The following is a 20,628-nucleotide window of genomic DNA, read 5'->3' on the forward strand; positions in this document are numbered from 1 at the left end:
AAAAAAAAAAAAAAATACGTCAGAACGTCTTCAGTGCATGTAGTAATTCTCATTCCGGTCTCTTAAACCCTCTGTTGTCTGCAGCATGTGCATAAAGTCGCAAACAGTTGATCTGGAGAAGGAAGGTTACAGCCCGGCCTTCATGGACGACTTCCAGCCGCCCATCAGAATCTCTGACTGGTGAGAACAGTAACAGGTAAAAACAGGTAACTTGTTTAAAAACAATGGAGCAGTGTGTTCCTGACCCGTGTTTGTGTATCTGTGTTGTGTTAGGTACGCACCCCGGTCTCGCTGTGAGTACAGGATCTCCGTGCAGCTGCTGAATCGCAAGAATGCCGTTGTTCAGGATTTCACCCCCGACATTATTTACCTGCCGGCGTTTGATGAGCAGACTGGTGACCAGTGGCATCAGGTACGTACAAAGTACCAGGTTCAGTCGAGCTGCAGAGCAGGGCCCAAGAAGAGCTTCAAAATGATTCAGTTTTCTTCAATTTGATTCTTTTCAGATGACCCATGTATTCAGGGACTACGGACCGGGAGTGAGGTTCATCAAATTCAGTCACGGCGGTAAAGATAAGGTGTTCTGGGCAGGATGGTACGGCATCCGTGTGACGGACAGCTGTGTGGAAATATGTCCAGCCTTGGACACATAGATCGTTGAATTGACTGTGAATGGATGGAAATCAGTGGTGTATAACTGCATTCATAGAAAAACGTCAACGACGAAAAAAACGCTGGAGACAATCTACAGTCTGGCATCCCCACCCCCCTGTCTGATTCCTTACGAGTCTGTTCAGACCCTCATTTGTAAATGGCCTTCAAACTCAAAGGTCAAACTCATGTGAAGACATTTCTGTCCTTTATAAACATCTCGCGGAGAAGTGCCTGAATCACTGAGTTGGAAAAACGTTCCGCTCTTATGCTCTCATGTTTTTGTCTCGAGTTCATAAATGTTGTTTCCTGTTTTTGGGAATGTCTGTAAAATCTTCTGAAGTGTTTTGTTCTGCAGAAATAAATGTGAAACATCAGTTTAATATGTATAAAATGTCCAAAGAGACGGTTTGACCACAGATGAGTTTGCGTAAAATTAAGTGTGATTCCTACACCTCATGCTCCAGAATTCCAAATATTATTGATGCACTGCTGAATGTCACCTTGATTCCCTTTGTTTTGTTTGGGTTTGACTTGTTTCTTTTTTTTATTGACTTTATTTATTAGTCTGTTTTTTTTTGTTTTTTTTTAAAGCCTTTATCAATTTAAGCACCCCCAACTAACCATGACTGTACAAAATAAATAAATATCTGGGTTGTCTCTACTGGCTGACACATGACCCTCATTCCTCTGTCTTTAACTGCTGCACAGGGTTGTTTGTTTTCAGGTTTTGTTTTTTTTTAATAAAATTGCTTTAAACGGTATTATCTGCTATGTAAATGGACCTTATTTCTGGTGAGGAGCTTTGCCTATTTTATGTATATAAAAAAAACCATTAAAACTCAGATGGTTTTTACATATGCTGTCTTATGACTTTTTGTTTGTTTTATTTTAAACTACCAAGAATATACCAGCTTTGTAATTAGACTTAATTTTGAGTGAGCTAGGACCACATTGTGGGTCATTTTGGGTCTTGAGATGATAATAAATGAAATAAAATGTTTAAATAATTACTATTAGTACATTTCCACCTTAATTGTTACAAATAATAAACAGAAGAATATCCATAAATAATAAAAGTATGTAATATGATCTGTTTTTGTCATTATGTCTGTCTATTATTCTAAACTGTTTATGAAAGTAAAGACGGGTGGGGGGCGGGACTTAGCCTACCCGGAAGTGTTCTTGAAGGAAATTTGAAGAGTTCGCTCGCTTGTATCAGCGGCGTACACCGGAACGCCTCAGCGCGTTCAGTTTCTTGGAAACTGTTGGCCATACTATAAGCATGCCCTCAGCTTTTAAAGGCGTGCGAGGTGGATAAAGAAAAAAAAACATTAGTGCGTAACAATATTTAAGACTTGATTCGTGTTTCCGTGGCTAACTCCGTTGTAGTAACCCCTCGGTGTGTCTTGGGGTTTAAAACGAGCGCTAACGTTGATAAACTGACCGGAGGAATACTCGTCTATGGAAGTAGGACTTGAAGGTAGTGTTTGTTTATTTTACAACCTGTATTTCATCCAAACAATGTCCGTTTGTGTACAAGAGTTGAACATGAAATGGTCTTTTATTCGCTAAGATGCTAAACGTCGACTTCAGCTGCGCACTTCCGTGCTGTCGAACGCAACCGAAACCGAAGCCGTCGTGTTGCTGAGAACTCTGACGCGCTCGCCCGTCTCTCGTTGGCAGGATTCCCGGCAGGCGACATGGAGCTATAAGACGCCCCACGCGTCCGGGCTTGTCACAGACATGAAGAGGAGAAACGGAGCCATGGGTGCGACACACGGCTCCTACTCCGCGGACAGACCGAGAACTTCAGCCTCGGAGTCAGGTGACCCTGTAGGTTCAACACACACACACACACACACACACACACACACACACACACACACACACACACACTCACACTCACTCACACTCACACTCACTCACACTCACAGGGCTTACAGAACTGCAGCTGATTCCCATGGACTTTGGCTGAAAGCTTCCTGTGTCTCTTTGTTTTGACATATCAGGTCACATTAGGGGTTTATAGCCACATGTGTTAAACCTGATGAGTATTTCTCACAGGCAGCTAAGAAGTGGGATCCCTTCACGCCCCTGGTGTTGATGAAGTGAAGGGACTTCATTTCTTCCCGGCAGTGTGAGGCACTTAAAGGTCATTTTACTGCAATGGGGCCGCAAAATGAAACGGCACAGAGCAAAGGCTTTGTTTCCCTACAGAAAGTACCACTGAGCTGTAAAACTGGTTCCAGCAGTTGCGTCATTTAACAAGAAAAAAATCAGGTTTGGTGTTATCTTCCTACATTTTTTAGTTTGCGTAACCAGACCGCGTGCAGCTGCAGCTGCGTGAACCCCTCTATTGATCACGGATCTGATGCCAATAAGAACGAGATAGCTTCAGCGTTTTTCTTTTGTTGTTGTTGTTGTTTTGTCTTGTCAGACCTTCATCCTGCCTCCCGACATCCTGGAGGAGATCTTCCTCAATCTGCCCCCCCATCGAGTGGTCTGCATGTGCCGCTTGGTGTGCCGCCAGTGGAAAGAAGTCGCCGACCTGGAGTCGTTCTGGAGAGAACGTTGCAGAAGGGAGGGCTACCACATCAACGGCGCTTCCAGAGTGCCCCGTGACTGGAGGCTGTTTTACTTCTTGTGCAAGAAACAAAGGAATCTGATCAAGAATCCGAGGGGGGAAGGTGAAACACCGAGCAGTTCGCAGAATGCCGTGGTGTCGCCGTGGTCGCCTGACTTCTCCCCTCCTCTTTGGTTTTGCCAGATAAGTTTCGAGGCTGGACCATAGTGCATAACGGTGGCGACAGGTGGAAAATCTGCGAACCTATGGTGCCGCATCCAAACGAGGCGGTCCAGAAGAACTTTGTGACCTCTTACGGGTGAGTCATGGCGAGCAGCGATTCAGAAAATGTGCTCACGGACAGAAGCATCTAGCGCACAGAAGGAATGGTCTGGTTTGTATGGTTATTAGGTGTACAAGCAGAGTGGTCCAGTCCCTTTGAAGAAGTGTTCGCACCCCTTGAACCCGTCTGTATTTTACATCTTAGAGCAACACAAAGCGGTGCGTAATTGTGAAGTTGAAGGATAATTATACATGGTTCTCTCTCCCTTTTTTTTGTTTAACAAATAAAAAAAACCTGAAACGACCTGAGTTGTTTTTCCAAAACAGCTCAAGCTCAGTCAGATTGGACAGAGAGTCTCTGAACAGCAGAACTCAGGCCACAGGTTCTCAGCTGAATTCAGGTCTGGTCTTTGACTGGTCCATCCTAATGAATATTCTTTGATCTGACCCACTCCGTTGTAGCTCTGGCCGGATGTTTTGGGTCCGTTGTCCTGCTGGAAGGTGAACCTTCGCCCCTTGTCTCAAATCTTTTACAGCCTCTGACAGGTTTCCCTCCAGGATCGGCCCGTATCATTTAGCTCCGTCCATCTTCCTATCAGCTCTGAGCAGCTTCCCTGTTCCTGCTGAAGTAAACCCTCCCCTCAGCATGACGCTGCCACCCCCATGTTACACAGTAGGGATGGTGCGTTCGGGGCGGTGTGCAGTGTTAGCCACACAGAGATTTGGCTGCCGTGCTGACCGCCGAGCTACTGCGCCCCAGCTGTCTTGTCACACGAGGTGTTTTGCATTCGCGCTGAAAAGTTCAATTTTGGTCTCATCTGATCAGAGGCTGCTGTGTCCTCTATATCAGAGGTCCTCAATCCCCGGGCCGTGGGTCATTTGGTACCGGACCGCACAGAGAGAATAATTAACTAACAGTATTTCCATTTTTTTTATTTTTGAAGTCTGAATTACATTTTGTTTTGAAAAACTGACCGGATTCTCTCCACTACATCCGTCTATGACTCACTCTTGATGCGTGTGAAAATGCTTATCTTGGTCACGTGATCCGTTACCGCTAAAAACAAACCTACGAAAATGAGTTAAAAAAACAACAACCCGTCATTGGAGGCCCTAGATGGGACCATCTCATTATTGAGAGAGCCTACACTGGTGCCACATCCTACTGACGTGTGTCTGATATTGTAATCGTTGCAGTACAGTCCCATGACCTCTCAGCCTGTGGCGTTTCACTTAATGTCCACCATGTTGTCAGTGAGTGCTTGTGGCCGTGACTTCACGTGTTCCGTTCGTCTCTCGTAGTAATCATCCTTGCAGTCTCCTAACCCCCCTGTTGTCTGCAGAATATGCATAAAGTCGCAAACAGTTGATCTGGAGAAGGAAGGTTACAGCCCGGCCTTCATGGACGAGTTCCAGCCGCCCATCAGAATCTCTGACTGGTAAGAGTTCGCCCAACCACGGAAAGCTTGCACGCAGGGCGGGGGGAGTGTGTTGCTGATCTGACGCGCGCCTGTGTTGTGTCAGGTACGCGCCTCGGTGGGACTGTGGCAGTGAATACACGATAACCGTGCAGCTGCTGGACAGCAAGAACGTGGTGATCCGGGCGTTTACTCCTGATACGATCTTCTTTCCCCAGTGGAACGACCAGCAGTGGCATCAGGTATGTACCACACCCTGAAGTTCGGTGGAGTGACTGAGTGACTGAGCTTCTTTCACCGACTGATTATTTTCAGATCAACCACGTGTTCAGGGACTACGGAGCGGGAGTGAGGTTCATCAAATTCACTCACGGCGGTAAAGATACGCAGTTCTGGGCAGGATGGTACGGCATCCGTGTGACGGACAGCTGTGTGGAAATATGTCCGGCCTTGGACGCATAGATCATTGAACTGACCACAGATATATTTAAATGCGTTAAAAAAAAAAAGTGACTTCACTTTGTGCTTTTGGCTCCAGGCGTCAGAAACATCCCACGGTGAACTTTAACGTTTGCAAATCTTGGTTAATACACGGTTCCTACCTCAAGGTGATAAACGCTTCATGGTTTGTTTTCAAGCTCTTGTTAACAGCGATGCTTTGAAACCATCCTCATCTTTAATATATATATTTTTTTGTTCTGCATCGAAACAGGTTATATCAGGTACAGCTCAAACATAGAACCTTCCAAAAACAAGTCCAAAAAATGTCTCGCCTCTCGTCAGAACGGTTTGTCCACCACGCCGACGTATGATTTGCAGAAACTAATTTGAATAAAAATACCCCCCCAGCCGCCACAAAATGAAGAAACATTCAGTCTTTATTTTATTTACAGCAGTTTGATTTTGAAATATTTCTCCAAAAATGAAGGTCTCTCCTGTGAAAATCCTCCCGAGATATAAAATAACATCTGTGCCAGAGGCAGGGAGGAGGGAGGAGGGAGGGGTGGGGGCTAAAAAGAAGGACTCTAATCTCATTAAGTGTTTCTGCATTCAAAATTCACTTATTTAACTTCAGCATCATCAAGCTTTCTGGAACTGACAGTTTTACCAAAGTAAAAGTAAAATAAATGCACCTTTCTGAGTAAACAGCATTTCTTTGTTCTGTAAGTTGACATCCTGCCTTTACCTGCCGCTGTGCGTTTTTTTTCCTTATAAAGTCACCCAATGTGGCTTTAAACGGTAAGATCTGCTGCCTTTTAGGCGTTTAATGCACGGACAGTATACTCAGGTCAGAAGCTGTGCTTATCGTATGTGTATAGATGTAATTAAAATCTTACGCTGTAGGACGTGATTGTATAGGTCCTGACAAACAGATTTTATCATTATTGTGCACATTTGCAAACATCTTTGAACTCTGTAATCTGTTTAAATATTATATCTGTTTCATGGACTGTGTTGCTTTAATGTCAACGTGGCCTAACTTTAAACACGGCAGGAAGGGGGGATTAAACACTTTTTGCACTAACCTTCTAACCTAGTTGTATTTTTTTTGGACAGTTCTGAAATAATCCTTGTTCGTTCTGATGTTATGTTTTGTTTTTGTATGTGTGTGTCAATGTAAACAGTGCTCCTGGTAAATCACAGAACATGCGTTGGGTAAAGATTTAATCATAATACTGGTTTATTGTTGTGCTTTTTATTACAAGATACAGTACAACCATGTCAGACTGGGAAAAAAAAACACTCCAAAAAATAAAAAATTGCAAGTTATTCGATTTCGGCCTCAGTTCTGCTTTTTTATTTTAAAACCTCATTAGTAATGCGTGGATTTCACACAGTAAATAAGTTATTCTCACTATATTTACAAATCAGACCTCACCCTACTGTTGGCATAGTTATTGTAAAAAAAACAAAAACAAAAAAATGGACATCAGTTCAGTCATTTTAATGTTTTTTTCCCCCCGTGACACCCGAAAGTGTTAATGAAACAAGTTCAGGTTAGATTCAGCATCGACCTTCAGTCAAAATGTAAAACTTTAACGGTTTCTTCAGTCTTAAAAGGTAAATCGAGATCTGGATGCTTACATCCAAATTTAACTTGTAAATTCCTCGATTCTGTAGCTCTAAAGCTGGTATTTATTTCCCACATTTGGTGTCGTCCTGTCAGCGCGTCTTTGCTAAGACGGAGAATTATCCAGAAATATTCCGTACTGCATTTGTTTCATCTTAAAGCCTGTGTTGAAATGAGTCCTGTTAACTCTGACAGACAAAGAGGAGGGGGGTTTATTGCTTCTGTAAAAGCTGGTGATGGAAGAACAAGGTTTAATGAATTACATCCAGTTCTTTAAGCTGTCACTACCAGCTCGTGCTCTACGATACTTTATGGAGACAGTTGGGTCTGTTCTTTAAATTGTTCGGGGATTAACATTTACAGACCAATGCTGTGCTCAAACCGAAACATTACTTCTCTGTAGTTTGTTGATGGTTCAAACAGTCACGGTTTGTTTCTTCTACGACCACTTCAGTGGAGTCAGGTGATCCAGAACGACACATGAGGTCACTCGATGTTCAAATATGTTTTCCTGTTAAGTCAGTGGGAAAGATTTAACAATGTCTGGACTTTTGATGGAATGTGCTTGTGCAGAGGAAAACAAAACAAACAAAAAAAAACATTTCAGTACTGTTAACCTAGTTTTGGGAAAATGGTCTGGAGGAAACGGCGAGGACTCTTAGAGCAGAACGCATTTACGTCTTTTCTTAGGTTCAGGAGGCTCCAGGGCGGCCAGGATTGCCTCATCAAACACATTCTTTAATCCTTTCTGTGGAAAGAAAGTGTCGTTATTCAACACAGAGCTGCTCCAAACACATCACCAAACAGCCACCGGAGTTAGACGCGAAAGAAATCTGACTAGAAATTGAGCCGGGCAATCAAAAGTTTCCTTTATTTAAATAACATTACACAAGACTCTCCTCATGGTCAAACTGGCTAACGACAAAAGCCTGTGGAAAACTGATGCAGCAGCAGAGAGAGGAAAAATAAACAAACTTACAAAGCGTTAAGGACAGAATATAATGCAAATGCTGCAGAATATAACAGATGAGCTCAATACTGAGGAAACAGAAAACGTCCTTTAAAACCAAAAATATGTCCGGTTACATCAGGGAGGGGAAAAAACAAAAAAAAGGTTAAGATTGGCACCATTATCTGAGGCAGCGTGGGTAAACGATGCGGTCGAGTTAAAAAGAAAGCACACATGATCAGAAAAAAGGGGGAAAAATAAGTTATTGGGCACAGAAGATGAGATTTTCAGAGTGCGTGGTTACTTCAGTGAGACGTTTCTTTACAATGAAAAAGCAGCAGACGACTGAGAGGCAAAGCGAGACGCAAGGAGGCATCAGAACAAGCAGCATTTTCTCTTTCTCTGAGTTTCAGGGGGCTCTAACGCAGCTAGGATAGCCTCATCAAATACGTTCTTCAATCCCCGCTACAGGAAAAAGAACAAAAAGGAAAAAAAAGGAGAAACACAGGTACACACAGAGAGTTAGATGGAGCTTTTAGTCAAAAGCTGTTAGCAAAAAAAACAAGACGAGCCGAAGCATTTTCCAGCCTCGCTGTTAGAAGAATGTTAAATACGCAGCCGCTGTTTGCTCGAGATGAAAGGGGGGCGGGTCTTACCTGAGTTAGGGCCGAGCACTCCACGTATTTGACCGCCTTCAGGTCGCGAGCCAGCTTCTCCGCCGTCTCGGGGGTGATGGGCTTCTGTTTGTTCTTCGCCAGCTTCTCCACAGTGGAGGGGTCGTCGCGGAGGTCGATCTGAGTGCCTACCAACAGGAACGGGGTCTTGGGACAGTGGTGAGTGATTTCAGGAACCCACTGGAGGAGGGGAGGGGGAAATAATAATAAAAAAAAAGGGATTAAAAAAAAAAATGTTACCATCACAGGTTCCATGCATGTATTCAAAAGGTTATTCTGGATGAATTACAATGTGAGAAAGTGCACTTTGTGTAAATATAAAATGTGTTTTAGTTGTTTCTCTCTGTGACACAATCACACAAGATGAATGTGAGGGTCTTTCAGGAAGCAGAAAGACAAATTTTAAAATATTTTTCTTTAAATCATACACCTCCACACACCCTTTGTGTTGTGTTTTATACATTTTTGGTTTCAAGGTTTTGTTTCATTGAAGAATATCCGGTTTTAAAGTTTTAATTTGCATCATTATTCAGATCATATTTGTTTTTTTAAAGCATCAGTTACATTTAATGCGTCAGTGTTGGCAGAGAAATACGAACCAGGTTCAGCACTAATTTAAAGCGTTACAGCTTTAGTGCTGTTTCTTTCCCACTATTTGTGCTGCAAGTAGTTGCTATTTTCCAGTCACCAATTTAAAAAAGGACATTTTATGAGATTTTGTTTTAAAAAATATTTTAAAATTAACAATATATGTGATTAGAATCTGAAGAAACACCTAATGTTGTGTAAAATGCTGCTGGATGCCTACTGAAAGCTTCACATGCATGGTAGTGAGTTAGTAAATGTACATACAAAGACATGTAGAACTACAGCTTATAGTACAACTAGACCATTTCGTGAACCTTTGACTTTGTCCCAGCACACAGGGGGAGGATGAAAAGTGATTTATGAATGAATGAGTTCTGTTACAACAGGTGACAACGTGCCTTCTTTCAGCTTGCTAGGATTGGATTTTCCCTGTTCTCCAACACGCCAAAACAACTGGCAAACATTTCAGCTAGCATCAATTATTTCCATGATGAGCAGTTTGACAAATTTCCTGCGTTATGGCCAGTTTGAGCGCAAATTTAATCCTAACTGCGTTACTGTCTGGATGAGTCCGGTTTAAAGAAATCTGATTCAGTCCGATGGCAGACAGACTGAAATGTTTACACCAGGACGTCGCTGTTATGGCCAAAATGATTATCAGGTTTATTTGGACCAAAACTACAAACACAAATAACTCATTTTAATGAGTTTTAATGCAATGTTAGGTAAAAAAAAATAGCACTCCTTGCACTTTTTTATTAGCCACGTTCCTGCTAATGAAGCAGGCAGCTCATAAACCAAATATCGTGTTTAGGGTCTTTTTTTCACCTTCCTGTCATTTGGACACGTTAAAACCCAAAGAGATGTACGTTACTGTTGTGCAAATCTAAGCAACACCGTCCACGTCTGCATCTAGCCTTTCTGTAACAGCTCCTTTGTCTAATTTGGGGCTGGTGTGGATTAATAATCAGCTACTGTTTGGGCCCATGTGGGCATCATCTCAGACCTCGACACTGTCCTCAGAGCATCTCGCACATCCTGGCACTAAAGAGCTAGTAACGCCAGGCCTCGAAGTGCTTTTGCTTTGCTCAGCTTAACGTTGAGCGTAAGAAGTAACACTGCTATCCGAGGACTGCAGTTTTTGTTTCTACAAACTGGAGTTCTGATCATTTTTTAAATGAGGTTCAGGTAAAGTCAGTATATGATGGTTAAAGCACTTCAGGTTTGACAAATGGTAAGCAGCGTAGCTCAGAAAACCAACTAGGGTTTGTTTTTTGAACCCTAAACCTAAGTACCGTCTTCTTGCAGTCATGTTTCCTCACAGAATTAAACATGAACTCTTCTGGCCACTGGTGCAGAGATCACAGCTTACTCAGCGAATGATAATGAAAGTGAAACAGATCTTAGCACGATTAAAGCGGCTTCCTCCAATCAGAACTTTGAAAAAAGTAGCCTCTATGGCAACAATCATTACACTATTTACACCCAAAGGAGATTTTTATGACATGGTTTGAACTATTACAGGTTTGCGGCTTAAAAAGAGTGATGGTGTTTTTAGAGTGACCATAGTAACTGTTACTGACTTGATGCCGCAAACTCACCTTTTCTTTGACATTCTCAAACGAGGAAGGCGAAACAACTGAAAAACAGACTAGGAAGACATCCGTCTGAGGGTAGCTTAGTGGTCGTAACCTGTCGTAATCTTCCTGACCTGCAGAGAGACGAGACAAAGATGGATGGACTGCGGACAGACGGAATCCTGTGCTAAATGTAAGCTTATTTTATACTAGTGGGCCTAATCTCCATAAAGCCAAGACCCCTGCCTAGGCCAGCTGATCCCAAAGCTGGGGTAGGGGGTCCCACTGTGGGTGAGGAAACACTAAGAGGAGGGGGTCTTAAGCAGATCTACAGAAACCAGATTAATTTTAGAATTGATTGGCCACAGCATTTTTACTCATAACTGCTACAAATAGATAGAAAACTATAGTCATACATGAATTAATAAAAAAAAATACAAAGATAGATGAGATTATCTGGTGAGTGGTTTATTAGAAATGTTTCTATTTAACCAACAACAATCAGAATTGCAGTCTCTGTAGTTTTTATTTGACTGGTCCATGCAAACGGCCTCTGTGCTGACTTCAAGTAATGTTTGTGACTGTGCGGTAAAACTAGCGCAATGTTCGGAGAGAAGGAACGAAAGAATAAATAAATAATAGAAAGAGTCTGTGCTAGACACAGCTACAACTTTTTGGATTTTACTTAATCTTTTAGTGACAAAAGAGCTCCTTTTAAGCATGGCGTTACGGCAAGTTGAGCTGATATCTCACTGGGCAGCAGCTGATGGGAAAACAACGTTTGAGAGGGAGTCTTCAAAATGTGTTCTTGATCTCCATCGTGGTGCAACAAATCTCCTCCCACAATAGTTGTTGAGTTGTCGCGGGCACCTCGAACCCATCTCATTTTAGTTTTCATAGTTTTTATGTGCGGGGAGCTGTATTTTAACACGTGCACAACAGCTCTCCTACGACAGAAAATGTCCGAGGCTACAGCCCTGAATGTCCAGGCCTAACCACACCAGTCAGAATAATAATAACATTTAGAAACTGGTTCAAATCTGCTAATTTTCAATTTAGAAGTGTACTCCGGGGGGGCAGAGATAAGCAATGAAAATACCATACACAGTCGCGCACACTAAAAGCTGTTTTCTCAGAACATGACTCGCTAGTTTCACTCAGCGAGACCGCAGCTGAAAATTTGCCTATTTTCTCTCGATTCGGAGTCGTCAGCTCGTCTCCTCCAGCGTCAACCCAGTGAAGTATCGGCTTTGGCCCCCCCGCACACGAAGCCGCCGAGTGGCAGATGCTGTAAGTAGTGTGGTGCGCCCCGACTTTCAGCTGCGTTTTAGGAAAACTCATTGGGCTCTGTTTTAAAATGGTACGCACAGGAGTAGGGTTTTTTCACATACAGCCGGGAAATGTTTAATTTCAAATGAACGTCAAAGCGATGTGTCCGTCATACCTGCTGTGTCGAATAAGCCGAGGGTGTACGGCTCACCCCCGATCATTACAGTTACTGCATAGTTGTCAAACACCTGCAATCAAAATGATAAACGCATGTCACAATCAGCTCCGGAGCACTTCTCAGTTTATTTGCTACAGATGATCAGACACAGGACTTACTGTAGGAACATATTCAGATGGGAACTTGTTGGTGGTGTATGAAATCAGTAAGCAGGTTTTTCCCACAGCTCCATCACCCACCACCACACACTTGATAGTCTGCATCTCTGTGCCTTCTTGCTGCTGCTGCTGGCAATTTCGATGGCTGCACGAAGAGAGAGAGAGAGAGAGAAGGAAGGGGGGGAGGTGATACATTACAAGGATTAGGCCATTTCAGAAATGAAAACGATACACAAACAGGGACTCTGAACAACGCCAGATGTGTGCTGGCTTTAACAATCCTAACACCAGCCCGGTGGACCAGAGAGAGACTGAGTTTGGTCACGTAAACTTGTTCAGTCACACCCCGTTACCATCAAAACTGTCCGGACGCTAACAGTAGCGACTCACTGGCTTTCTCGTTTAAATAACCTGGCTGAAATGACTACATACCGAGTTAGGTTTCAGATCACTAACTAAGATGTGGCGCTGTTTGTTTGAATTAAAGAAAAAAAAAAAACAAAGGCGGAGAAAACGTGTCCGCGCATCGTGTAACAAAACAAACTATGCTAATGCGGCGTTAGTGCTAATGCTAACCACTAAGTTAGCTTAGCCACCAGCCGGCCGGCTAACGGTAGTTTCGTGTTGGTAAACTCACCTGAGCCCGAGAGGGAAAATAAAAAATAAATAAAAAACTTGTTAGTGTCAAATAACCTATCCCACGGAGGAAAAAAGGACGTGTTTAAAGTGCACGTCTGTGTCCTACAGTAGGTGAGTTGGCAGTTTGTTTCGCCGGGCGTTGGCACCAGCGAGCAGAAACTTGGTTGAGCGAGAGAGCAGCCGAGTCCCGACTTCTCCCACTTCAAGACGAGGCTCGCGGAGCAACAACAGGAAGTTGCTTTCAAAATAAAACACCCAACTCTCGTTACAAAACACGAGCCTCATATTACACAAGCTGGCAACAGAGATTCACGAGTGTCTAAAATAATTGAAACATGTAGTTCTTTATCGAAACTATTTGTGCTCATGTGTACCTTTTACGTCACAATCTGCAAACGAGTCCTTCTGTGCTTTTATACTAAAAGTCAACTTCCCCTCGGTGATGTTTGCCGTCTTTACGGTGTTTTCCGAGAGTGGCTCCAAGTGGTTCATGCAGCAGGAGTGGTGATGTCACCTCAAATTCCTCTGACCTTGCATCCTAGCCTGAGGTTTGAGTCATTGAGTGTGGCAGTTGTCGATTGTGAACAGGATTTCTCTTCAGCACATTGCTGGTGTAGATTCTCAGTCATCCAGGCCATGGTAAATTCAAAAAAGTTAAAAAACAAAAACAACTGGACTTCTATTAATAGAAGTCCAGTTGTTTTTGTTTTTTAACTTTTTTGAATTTTTCAGCACATTGTCTTTGAATGTAGTTGAGAAAAAAAGAAAGTCCAATAGTTTTACCTGAACACATTTAATTTGCAGCAAATGTGCAGAAGAAGGAAGCAGGAACAAATTGGTTTCATCACTTTCATGTTCTTTTTATTGCACATTGGTTCATCGTCACACTGCACCGGTATGGGTTTGCGTGATACCTTCTTCTTTAAGGGTAGCATCATAACTTTAACATCAATCCCTGACATCATGAACAGTAGGCTGCAGGCCCTCCGCCTGCCCCTGTTTACCCGTTCGTTCATAAAGGACCTCCTTACAAACAGACCCCCATCAGTGAAGCTTATGGTTCACAGACGCCGCTGTTGCTAGACTTCGGATGAGACGCACAGACGCAGACAAACAGGTAGGAAGTCCAGCGACAGGCAGGGTGATGTTCGTCTCACGATCTCCTGCCGAGCACCACAAAACCAAGGTGGTCATCACGGACTAGAAGGGTCCATGCTCCTTTCTGCATCAATAGGACCTGTGTGGAGGGGCTGCCATCCTTTACATATCTCAGGGACACCTACCTGGACCTTAAACACAGAGGCAGTGGTAAAAAAAAAAAAAAGAAAAAAAAGCAGAGACTGCATTTCCTCAAAACCTCAGGAAAAGCAAAGTAGAACAGAAGCTGCTGGTGTCCTTTTCTTATTCAACAATAGAGAGCTGACTCACACTCTGCATTATGATGTGGTATGCTGGGACCGCGGTGGAAGACAGGAAGGTCTTACACGGCCCAAGGGATTACTGGCTGACCTCTGGCATCATTAGAAGAGAACTAGATCTGTCCTCGAGGCCTCCCTCCACCCTGCACATCTGTTTGACCCGGTTCTACGGGTCAACGAAAGCCTACACCTCTAGACTCGGGCGATAAAAACACTTAATAAACATTAATTCACATTGATTGCTGCCATGGTTTGCATCTTTTTGGAGTCCAGCGGCCACAGGGTTTTGAATAAAAGAACAGCAATTAAATTAAAAAAAAAAGAAAAGGCACAATAAACAAATCTGAAATAAATTTGAGCCTAGCCTTTTTTCCAGTGGTGCTAATTATAAAGATGGACCTAAAGTTATGTTTGGCCCAGGCAGTAAAACTAATGAGGGTTTAATCATTTAAACGTCATTAAAATGCAAGGCCTGAAATCTACTTCGGCGTGCCGTTTATTTTCAGCTCAGTTCACGCGCGGAATAAACGGCCGCTAAAGATCCCATTTAGCGGCCTCGCCAGGACTGTGTTTTATCATTCACCCACGGTTTAAAACGCTCGGCTCATTAATGTTTGAGTTGTGGGGAAATTGATGACGCAGGCAGTCTATATGTCCCCGGCAGCATTTATCCTCCGCACAGCCATGTGTGTTCCCACCAAACAACCCAGCATGGCTAAAAGGAGGATCCAGCGTAGGACTGCCCACAAACTACAAGGAAAATGGGAGAAAAAGTGAACTGAAATCAGTCACTGTTAGCCGATGGAATAAAATATTATTCATATTGATTAAAAATGTCAGCTGTTATTGCTGCATGAATTAACGTGGCTATGAAGCAGTAACGTCCTCTAAGTCTCACCTTATTCCAGGTGGTGTCAGTATCAGTGAGGTGGTGGTTGGGGTCGTTGCTGTAGAAAAACATAAGGTTCCATTAAAAATAAACAAATGACATCTGATTTAACGCTACTGCCTTCTGTCTGAAATTAATGATATGAAGCTTTTAGACTTCAAGTGATGGATTTGTTGTATTTGGAGGCTATGATGAAAACATTTAGATCGCAGTTCGTTTACTTTTTTGGGTGGTTGAATACATTGCAAAACATTATGTACGAAAAATCGTGATCGTTTACTGTGAACTGAACAAACAGCAGCGATGTAAATACATGAAAAATATGAGCTGCAATTTTTAAATTTCGCAACCCTTTTATTACTTTTTGTTAATGTAGCTACTCTGCAGCTTTAAAAAAATTTTAGGATTTGCATTAAAAAAAAAAAAGAAGGAAAAAAAAAAAACAGAAGTTCCTGATGTGCAACTCATCTACTTACTCATGTGTCATTCTATGGTTTGATTACTCACCGCATGACTGTGGCCATATGATCAAAGCCAACAGTTCTAAGACTTTTATGGTTTGTCTACAATTAAATCACGATATTTAAGTAGTCTTGTAAAGCCCATGAAATGATAGTCTGTTCATTTCGAAGTGGGGTTCTTGGAAAAAGTTATGAACAATTAATATCTTTCCTGCTGCAGATAGCTCTTAGAATGACTGGAAGTAATAGAGTTAAAGTCCAAAAACAAGACCGATGAGCGATCAGCTGGTCTAAGACCAAAGAGACAACTCCAACCTCTAAATAAAATATCATAGACCTTTACATCACTCTCTACTTCACCTTGTAAGGTTATTTGCAAATGCACTTCGAACACAGATGGGGGGATTTTATAATATTGTCTCCAGAAGAACCGTGTAATGCAAAAATCACAGTGGCGTTAAGTGCTTAAATAATAGTTTACATAAACCGGTTTTAAATTCTGAAGACGGCAGCAGACTCTTTGAAAGTGGGTCCACTCGAACAGTCCATTATAAGGTCTCTGAAAAGGTCCAGGCAGATCTTCCAAAGCAAACTGCTGCCGTCTTTAAAACGCTGTTATTTAATCTTTTACATCGCTGTCAGTTTCACGCTACCCGGCTGTTCGGGCAGAACTCTTATGAGATTCCTAATGGAGGCTGCACTGGAAGTGCTACAGCTTGCTGCTGCTGCAGCTACTTGCTGGGGGGCCTGATGGAGCGGCAGCAGCTGCAAGCTGTAGCCATTACAGAATATTTAGGAGTTTTATTATGGCGTCAAGTTTGCACTATTAGAAAATGCTGCAATGTGGGAATTAGGGATACATTACTTTCTGATATATTCCAACTTCTTTGTTTTTTTTTGTAGTTTATTTGACTTTACAGCTGATATTACTAACGGACAACAGCACAGTCACAACGCAACTCACTGAAGTTTGTTCTCTCCTCTGACATTTATATCTTTAACTGAAAACAGCCTTACTTTGAAACAATGCATATTGTCCACTGCCTTGCATGTCATCATTTTAAAGATCTTACGCAATTTGTTAGCGCTCATCGTGTGTGTCGGGAACGACTCTCAGCTACAACCACACCATATTCTAGCTCAATATTTGTCAAAACCACTGAGTTTAAGACCGATTAGCTCTCAGCAGAAGCATACCTGCGTGGGAGACGTGGAGCCTGACACCTGCGTGAACGTTTCTTCCAGATTTGGCGATGACACACCAGTACATGTCCTCATCACTTTCTCTGAGCAAAGTCATGGTTACACTGAAGACCCCCACTTCCTTATCGTCAGCGATGAAGACTCTGTCATTGGCTCGGTTTTTGGGGGTCTTCACCACTATTCCGCACAGCTCATACGTGGAGCCTCTGCACCAGTACTTGGTGTTTCCTCTGAACGTGAGGTCATACCAACAGGAGACCGTCACAGATCCACCGAGTGTCGCGATTACTTCCTTAGGAGCAGTCAGCTGGGCCGAGTCCACCCTGTGCTTTATAAGCCCCAAGAGACAGAGAACCGGAGCTGAAAGCACAAAGAAACACCCAGCGACATACACGTCAGACGCTCAAACATTTCATGTATTACAGAGCTTCAGCAAATACACTAAGCCTTGTCTTCTTCCAGAATTACCGTTAAAGAGCCAAACAAATACCCCTGAAGTCCTCATGGCGTGGCAGAAGGAAGCAACGTGAAGCAGAAGCAACAAGCGAAGAAGCAGGGACTTCCTCTTCTTCCTTGTAGTTGCGCAAAAAAAGAGCGGTTCACACGAAAACTGGTTGTTAGGAAAGCCTGTTTATTGTGGTGATGTGACAATAAACAGGCAACAATCACGCAACGATCTGAGATAGGAGTTGTATTGAGTCATGAAGTATTACTTTTGACCTCATCCATTTCTCCCCATTTAAGCAGAAGTTGATTTTACGTGACCAGCTTTGCTCGCTTCATGGCCTCTCTGTTTCGGATTTCTACCAGTGATCTGGAGCTTGTGATAATTCGTCGTTTAACTGTTTTAACCGTTTGCTCAAAGTGTCTGACATCCTGATGTTGGTGCACAGCCGGCCTCAGTTCAAAGCTCGAAGTTCAACAGTAGGTGGCACTAACAAACAAGCTGTCAGTCCACAGCAGCGGCGTCCCGTCCTGCTCCTGGAGGGGGCCACCATCCTGCTGGTTTTACATGTTTCTCTGCTCTTCAGCAGGTCTTCAAGTTCCCCAGAAGCCTGTTCATCACTCAGCCATTCAAATCAGGTGTCAAAGCAGAGAAACACCTGAAACCTGCAGGACAGAGGCCCTCCAGGACCAGGATTGGACTCCACTGGTCTACATTGGTGCATGCTTTAATCAGACTTGGCAAAATACTAGAAAACTTCTCTTCAGACAGTGAACTTTGGGTGGACATACGTTATTATGTTTTGCCTCACTACTCCACACCTGTTACATTTTTCTGACCCTTACCTCAGGCTTTCAGTGCGCTCATTTTAATCTTTGCCATTATGTGCTATCGTACACGCTAATATCTTAAAACTATGTTACCGACTCAAAAATCTGCTTCTATTTGTTCAATTTTTGAAGCAATCTATTTTATATGCACATATCTGTTTTCATGTTTTTTCCCCCTCTCCTGTCTAGGATGTAGTTTAAACCTGCAAACCTTGAATGAGATGAATGTTTGCTTTATTTTGATCTTCACAGTTGCATTTTATCAGTAACCACACGCGCCTCAGTGAAGCATTGAGAACAGGTATTGTCTTTTGTTTATAATTTACTTAGAAGAAATGATTCCTATCCATCGTGGTTTGAATTCAAATTAAAAAAGTTGAGAAATGACTCCTAACAATCCAAATCCACAAAGAAAGTATTTCCTCTTCACATTAGATTAAACAAATAAATATATTAAGTGAAAGAACAAATCTTACTTTACTTTTCTTGACAGTAAAACGGAAGTGAAACTCAGTTATGTAAAACATCTCCTCTGGGAATTGTCCGGGCGCTTCTGAAGAAGAATGTAAACTTTGTTTGTTGTTTCTTCATAATGCACACATATGTAGAAGATATGACAAGGCAAGTCTTTAACACGTGAAGGGGTGAGAGCTCTCAGTGAGGTCATGACGGGGAGTGTCCTGACCCAATCGTCTTCGGTGACCTCGTCTGAGTCAAAACTCCCACCTTTTTTTTTTTTTTCTCTTTTTTTACGTCAAACTCTGAAAAACAGCCAAACATGTTTTGGAACATTCAATAGAGTCTCTTCTGCTTTTTGGATGCATCACAACCAAGGGTGACTTCCTCTGACACAAGAGCATCTTACTTTAAAATATTGCATAAACGTAGGCAGACAGAGGCGACCTCACAGGTGTGAAAAGGGTAAGTTTTCCCATTGTCGCTGTGAATGCTTTGAAACTGAAGACGAAATCATCTTTCCCGACGCATCACGGTCCTTCTTTCAGAATAATCAGATGTCAAACACATTTATGGTCACGTTTCTGAGGACTAAAATGGTTCTCAAGCTCAGTTTGCCTTTGAAGCTGTGATTTGACTGCAAAGATTATCTCTCACTGCCCAAACCAATAATCTACTTTCCTCAGTTTCTAGTCTCAGCAACTCACAAATGGTGACAATGAGCGCAAGAAGAAGGCAGGCCTCCTGAGGAGACGTCTGCTGGAAGTTTCTTCTTGCTCTCGGTACACAGCTCCCATGTGACGTCAAAGACGTCCAGAATCTGCCCGGCCCACTTTTATTCCAGTAAAAGCGGCATTTAAAATAAATAAAAGTTCTGTTAAGTGATTTAGTACATCTCTACTGTAGATAACTCAGCGATGCTGCGTGCTACGCCCCGAAGCTAACGTTACAGATCCATTTGTTGTCGTTTTGTTTCTGAGTACGGTTTCAGGCATTTAGCGTTGGAATCCCGTGTTTGTACTGAAGATAAGTCCTACAAAACTGATCCTGTTGTTGTCAGTGCTTTCTACATTTGAGGAAATTGTTGTGTTTGAATTGTTATTATTTACCCTGCCAGGCTACAGAACTTTGTTATCAACATGGAGAGTTCGGACATCCTTTACAAACCCATTGAAACACTGATTGTATGAATCCATCGCTTTCAGGCCACGTAGCTCCTCCACAGTGTAGGCTTTCTTTGTGTACACTTAATAATTCACAATGTCGTAGTACAAGATGGGCAGCAAACTGTCGGGCTCATCTGACATTTCCTCTTTTTTTTCCATCTCATGCAGGTCAATCCCAACAGTTGTGATCTTCTGAATGTATCTTTCCCTCGCACATTGGTCAACAGTCCGTAAACCCGCGCACCAACATGGCGAAACCGCCTCCTCCGGTCGAGACTCGCAGGGGAACAACACATAAAGCTTGAGTAAGTTTGTGCCCGACGGCAAATAAGACGCGGTGCTGCGGTGAATCCCCGCGGCCAAACCTTGACATATTACAGGTTACGAAATCTGAAGTTCAGCGCTAAATATTTTATTTGCGATGACATTCAGCGGGAGACAAGAGCGTTCCTTTGAGGAAGAGGCCAAGCCGGGCAACACGCCCCGTCCTGTGATGTGTCGACCCGAAAGGACACCGCTGATTCTGCTCATCAGACTCTGAGCAGGGTCGGCGAGCATTTGAACCATTATGTGTTCGTGCCCAAACTCAGAAACAGCAACATAATGGGATCTTCACTTACGCTCTCCAATCACGAGTGCTGAAGTCAGCTCGGTTTTATTTGAATACGATCAGTGCCCTGACGCATGAGTTCCTTTGGTCCGGGGACATTGACTTTGTTGTGACGCCCCAAGGAGCCGTT

General features: G+C 42.9%; 4 protein-coding genes across 5 annotated transcripts in view; 2 read left to right on the top strand and 2 right to left on the bottom strand.

Moving 5' to 3' along the window:
• Positions 1 to 1,509, top strand: part of LOC108231955 (F-box only protein 6) — a 5,826-nt gene extending 4,317 nt beyond the window's left edge. The window contains exons 5-7 of the mRNA XM_017409399.3: positions 85 to 180; positions 274 to 412; positions 507 to 1,509. Coding sequence (XP_017264888.1) covers positions 85 to 180; positions 274 to 412; positions 507 to 653 — 382 coding nt within the window. The 3' untranslated portion in view covers positions 654 to 1,509. The remainder of the gene's footprint in view (positions 1 to 84; positions 181 to 273; positions 413 to 506) is intronic.
• Positions 1,510 to 1,874: 365 nt separating this feature from the next.
• Positions 1,875 to 6,692, top strand: LOC108232069 (F-box only protein 6). The gene is made up of 7 exons (XM_017409626.3): positions 1,875 to 2,134; positions 2,338 to 2,487; positions 3,092 to 3,341; positions 3,422 to 3,536; positions 4,843 to 4,938; positions 5,024 to 5,159; positions 5,233 to 6,692. The coding sequence occupies exons 2-7, from the start codon at positions 2,398 to 2,400 to the stop codon at positions 5,377 to 5,379; spliced, it is 834 nt and encodes a 277-aa protein (XP_017265115.1). The 5' UTR covers positions 1,875 to 2,134; positions 2,338 to 2,397; the 3' UTR covers positions 5,380 to 6,692.
• On the bottom strand, positions 6,575 to 13,234 carry LOC108232070 (cell division control protein 42 homolog). 2 transcript variants are annotated; one of them, XM_017409627.3, is made up of 6 exons: positions 13,019 to 13,234; positions 12,382 to 12,526; positions 12,221 to 12,293; positions 10,801 to 10,910; positions 8,594 to 8,791; positions 6,575 to 8,402 (listed from the first exon to the last, which is right to left on the bottom strand). In XM_017409627.3, exons 2-6 carry the CDS (start codon positions 12,484 to 12,486, stop codon positions 8,313 to 8,315), a joined length of 576 nt encoding a protein of 191 aa, XP_017265116.1. In that variant the 5' UTR covers positions 12,487 to 12,526; positions 13,019 to 13,234; the 3' UTR covers positions 6,575 to 8,312. The 2 variants fall into 2 exon arrangements, with proteins under 2 accessions (XP_017265116.1, XP_017265117.1); XM_017409628.3 differs by having other exon boundaries at positions 6,575 to 7,736; positions 13,019 to 13,233.
• Positions 13,235 to 13,855: 621 nt separating this feature from the next.
• On the bottom strand, positions 13,856 to 17,709 carry LOC108232005 (CMRF35-like molecule 3). Its single transcript, XM_017409456.3, has 4 exons — positions 17,460 to 17,709; positions 16,986 to 17,351; positions 15,337 to 15,385; positions 13,856 to 15,188 (listed from the first exon to the last, which is right to left on the bottom strand). Exons 1-4 carry the CDS (start codon positions 17,494 to 17,496, stop codon positions 15,086 to 15,088), a joined length of 555 nt encoding a protein of 184 aa, XP_017264945.1. The 5' UTR covers positions 17,497 to 17,709; the 3' UTR covers positions 13,856 to 15,085.
• Positions 17,710 to 20,628: the final 2,919 nt, after the last annotated feature.

This window comes from Kryptolebias marmoratus, linkage group LG8 (assembly GCF_001649575.2).
Source record: "Kryptolebias marmoratus isolate JLee-2015 linkage group LG8, ASM164957v2, whole genome shotgun sequence".
Classification (NCBI taxonomy): Eukaryota; Metazoa; Chordata; class Actinopteri; order Cyprinodontiformes; family Rivulidae; genus Kryptolebias; species Kryptolebias marmoratus.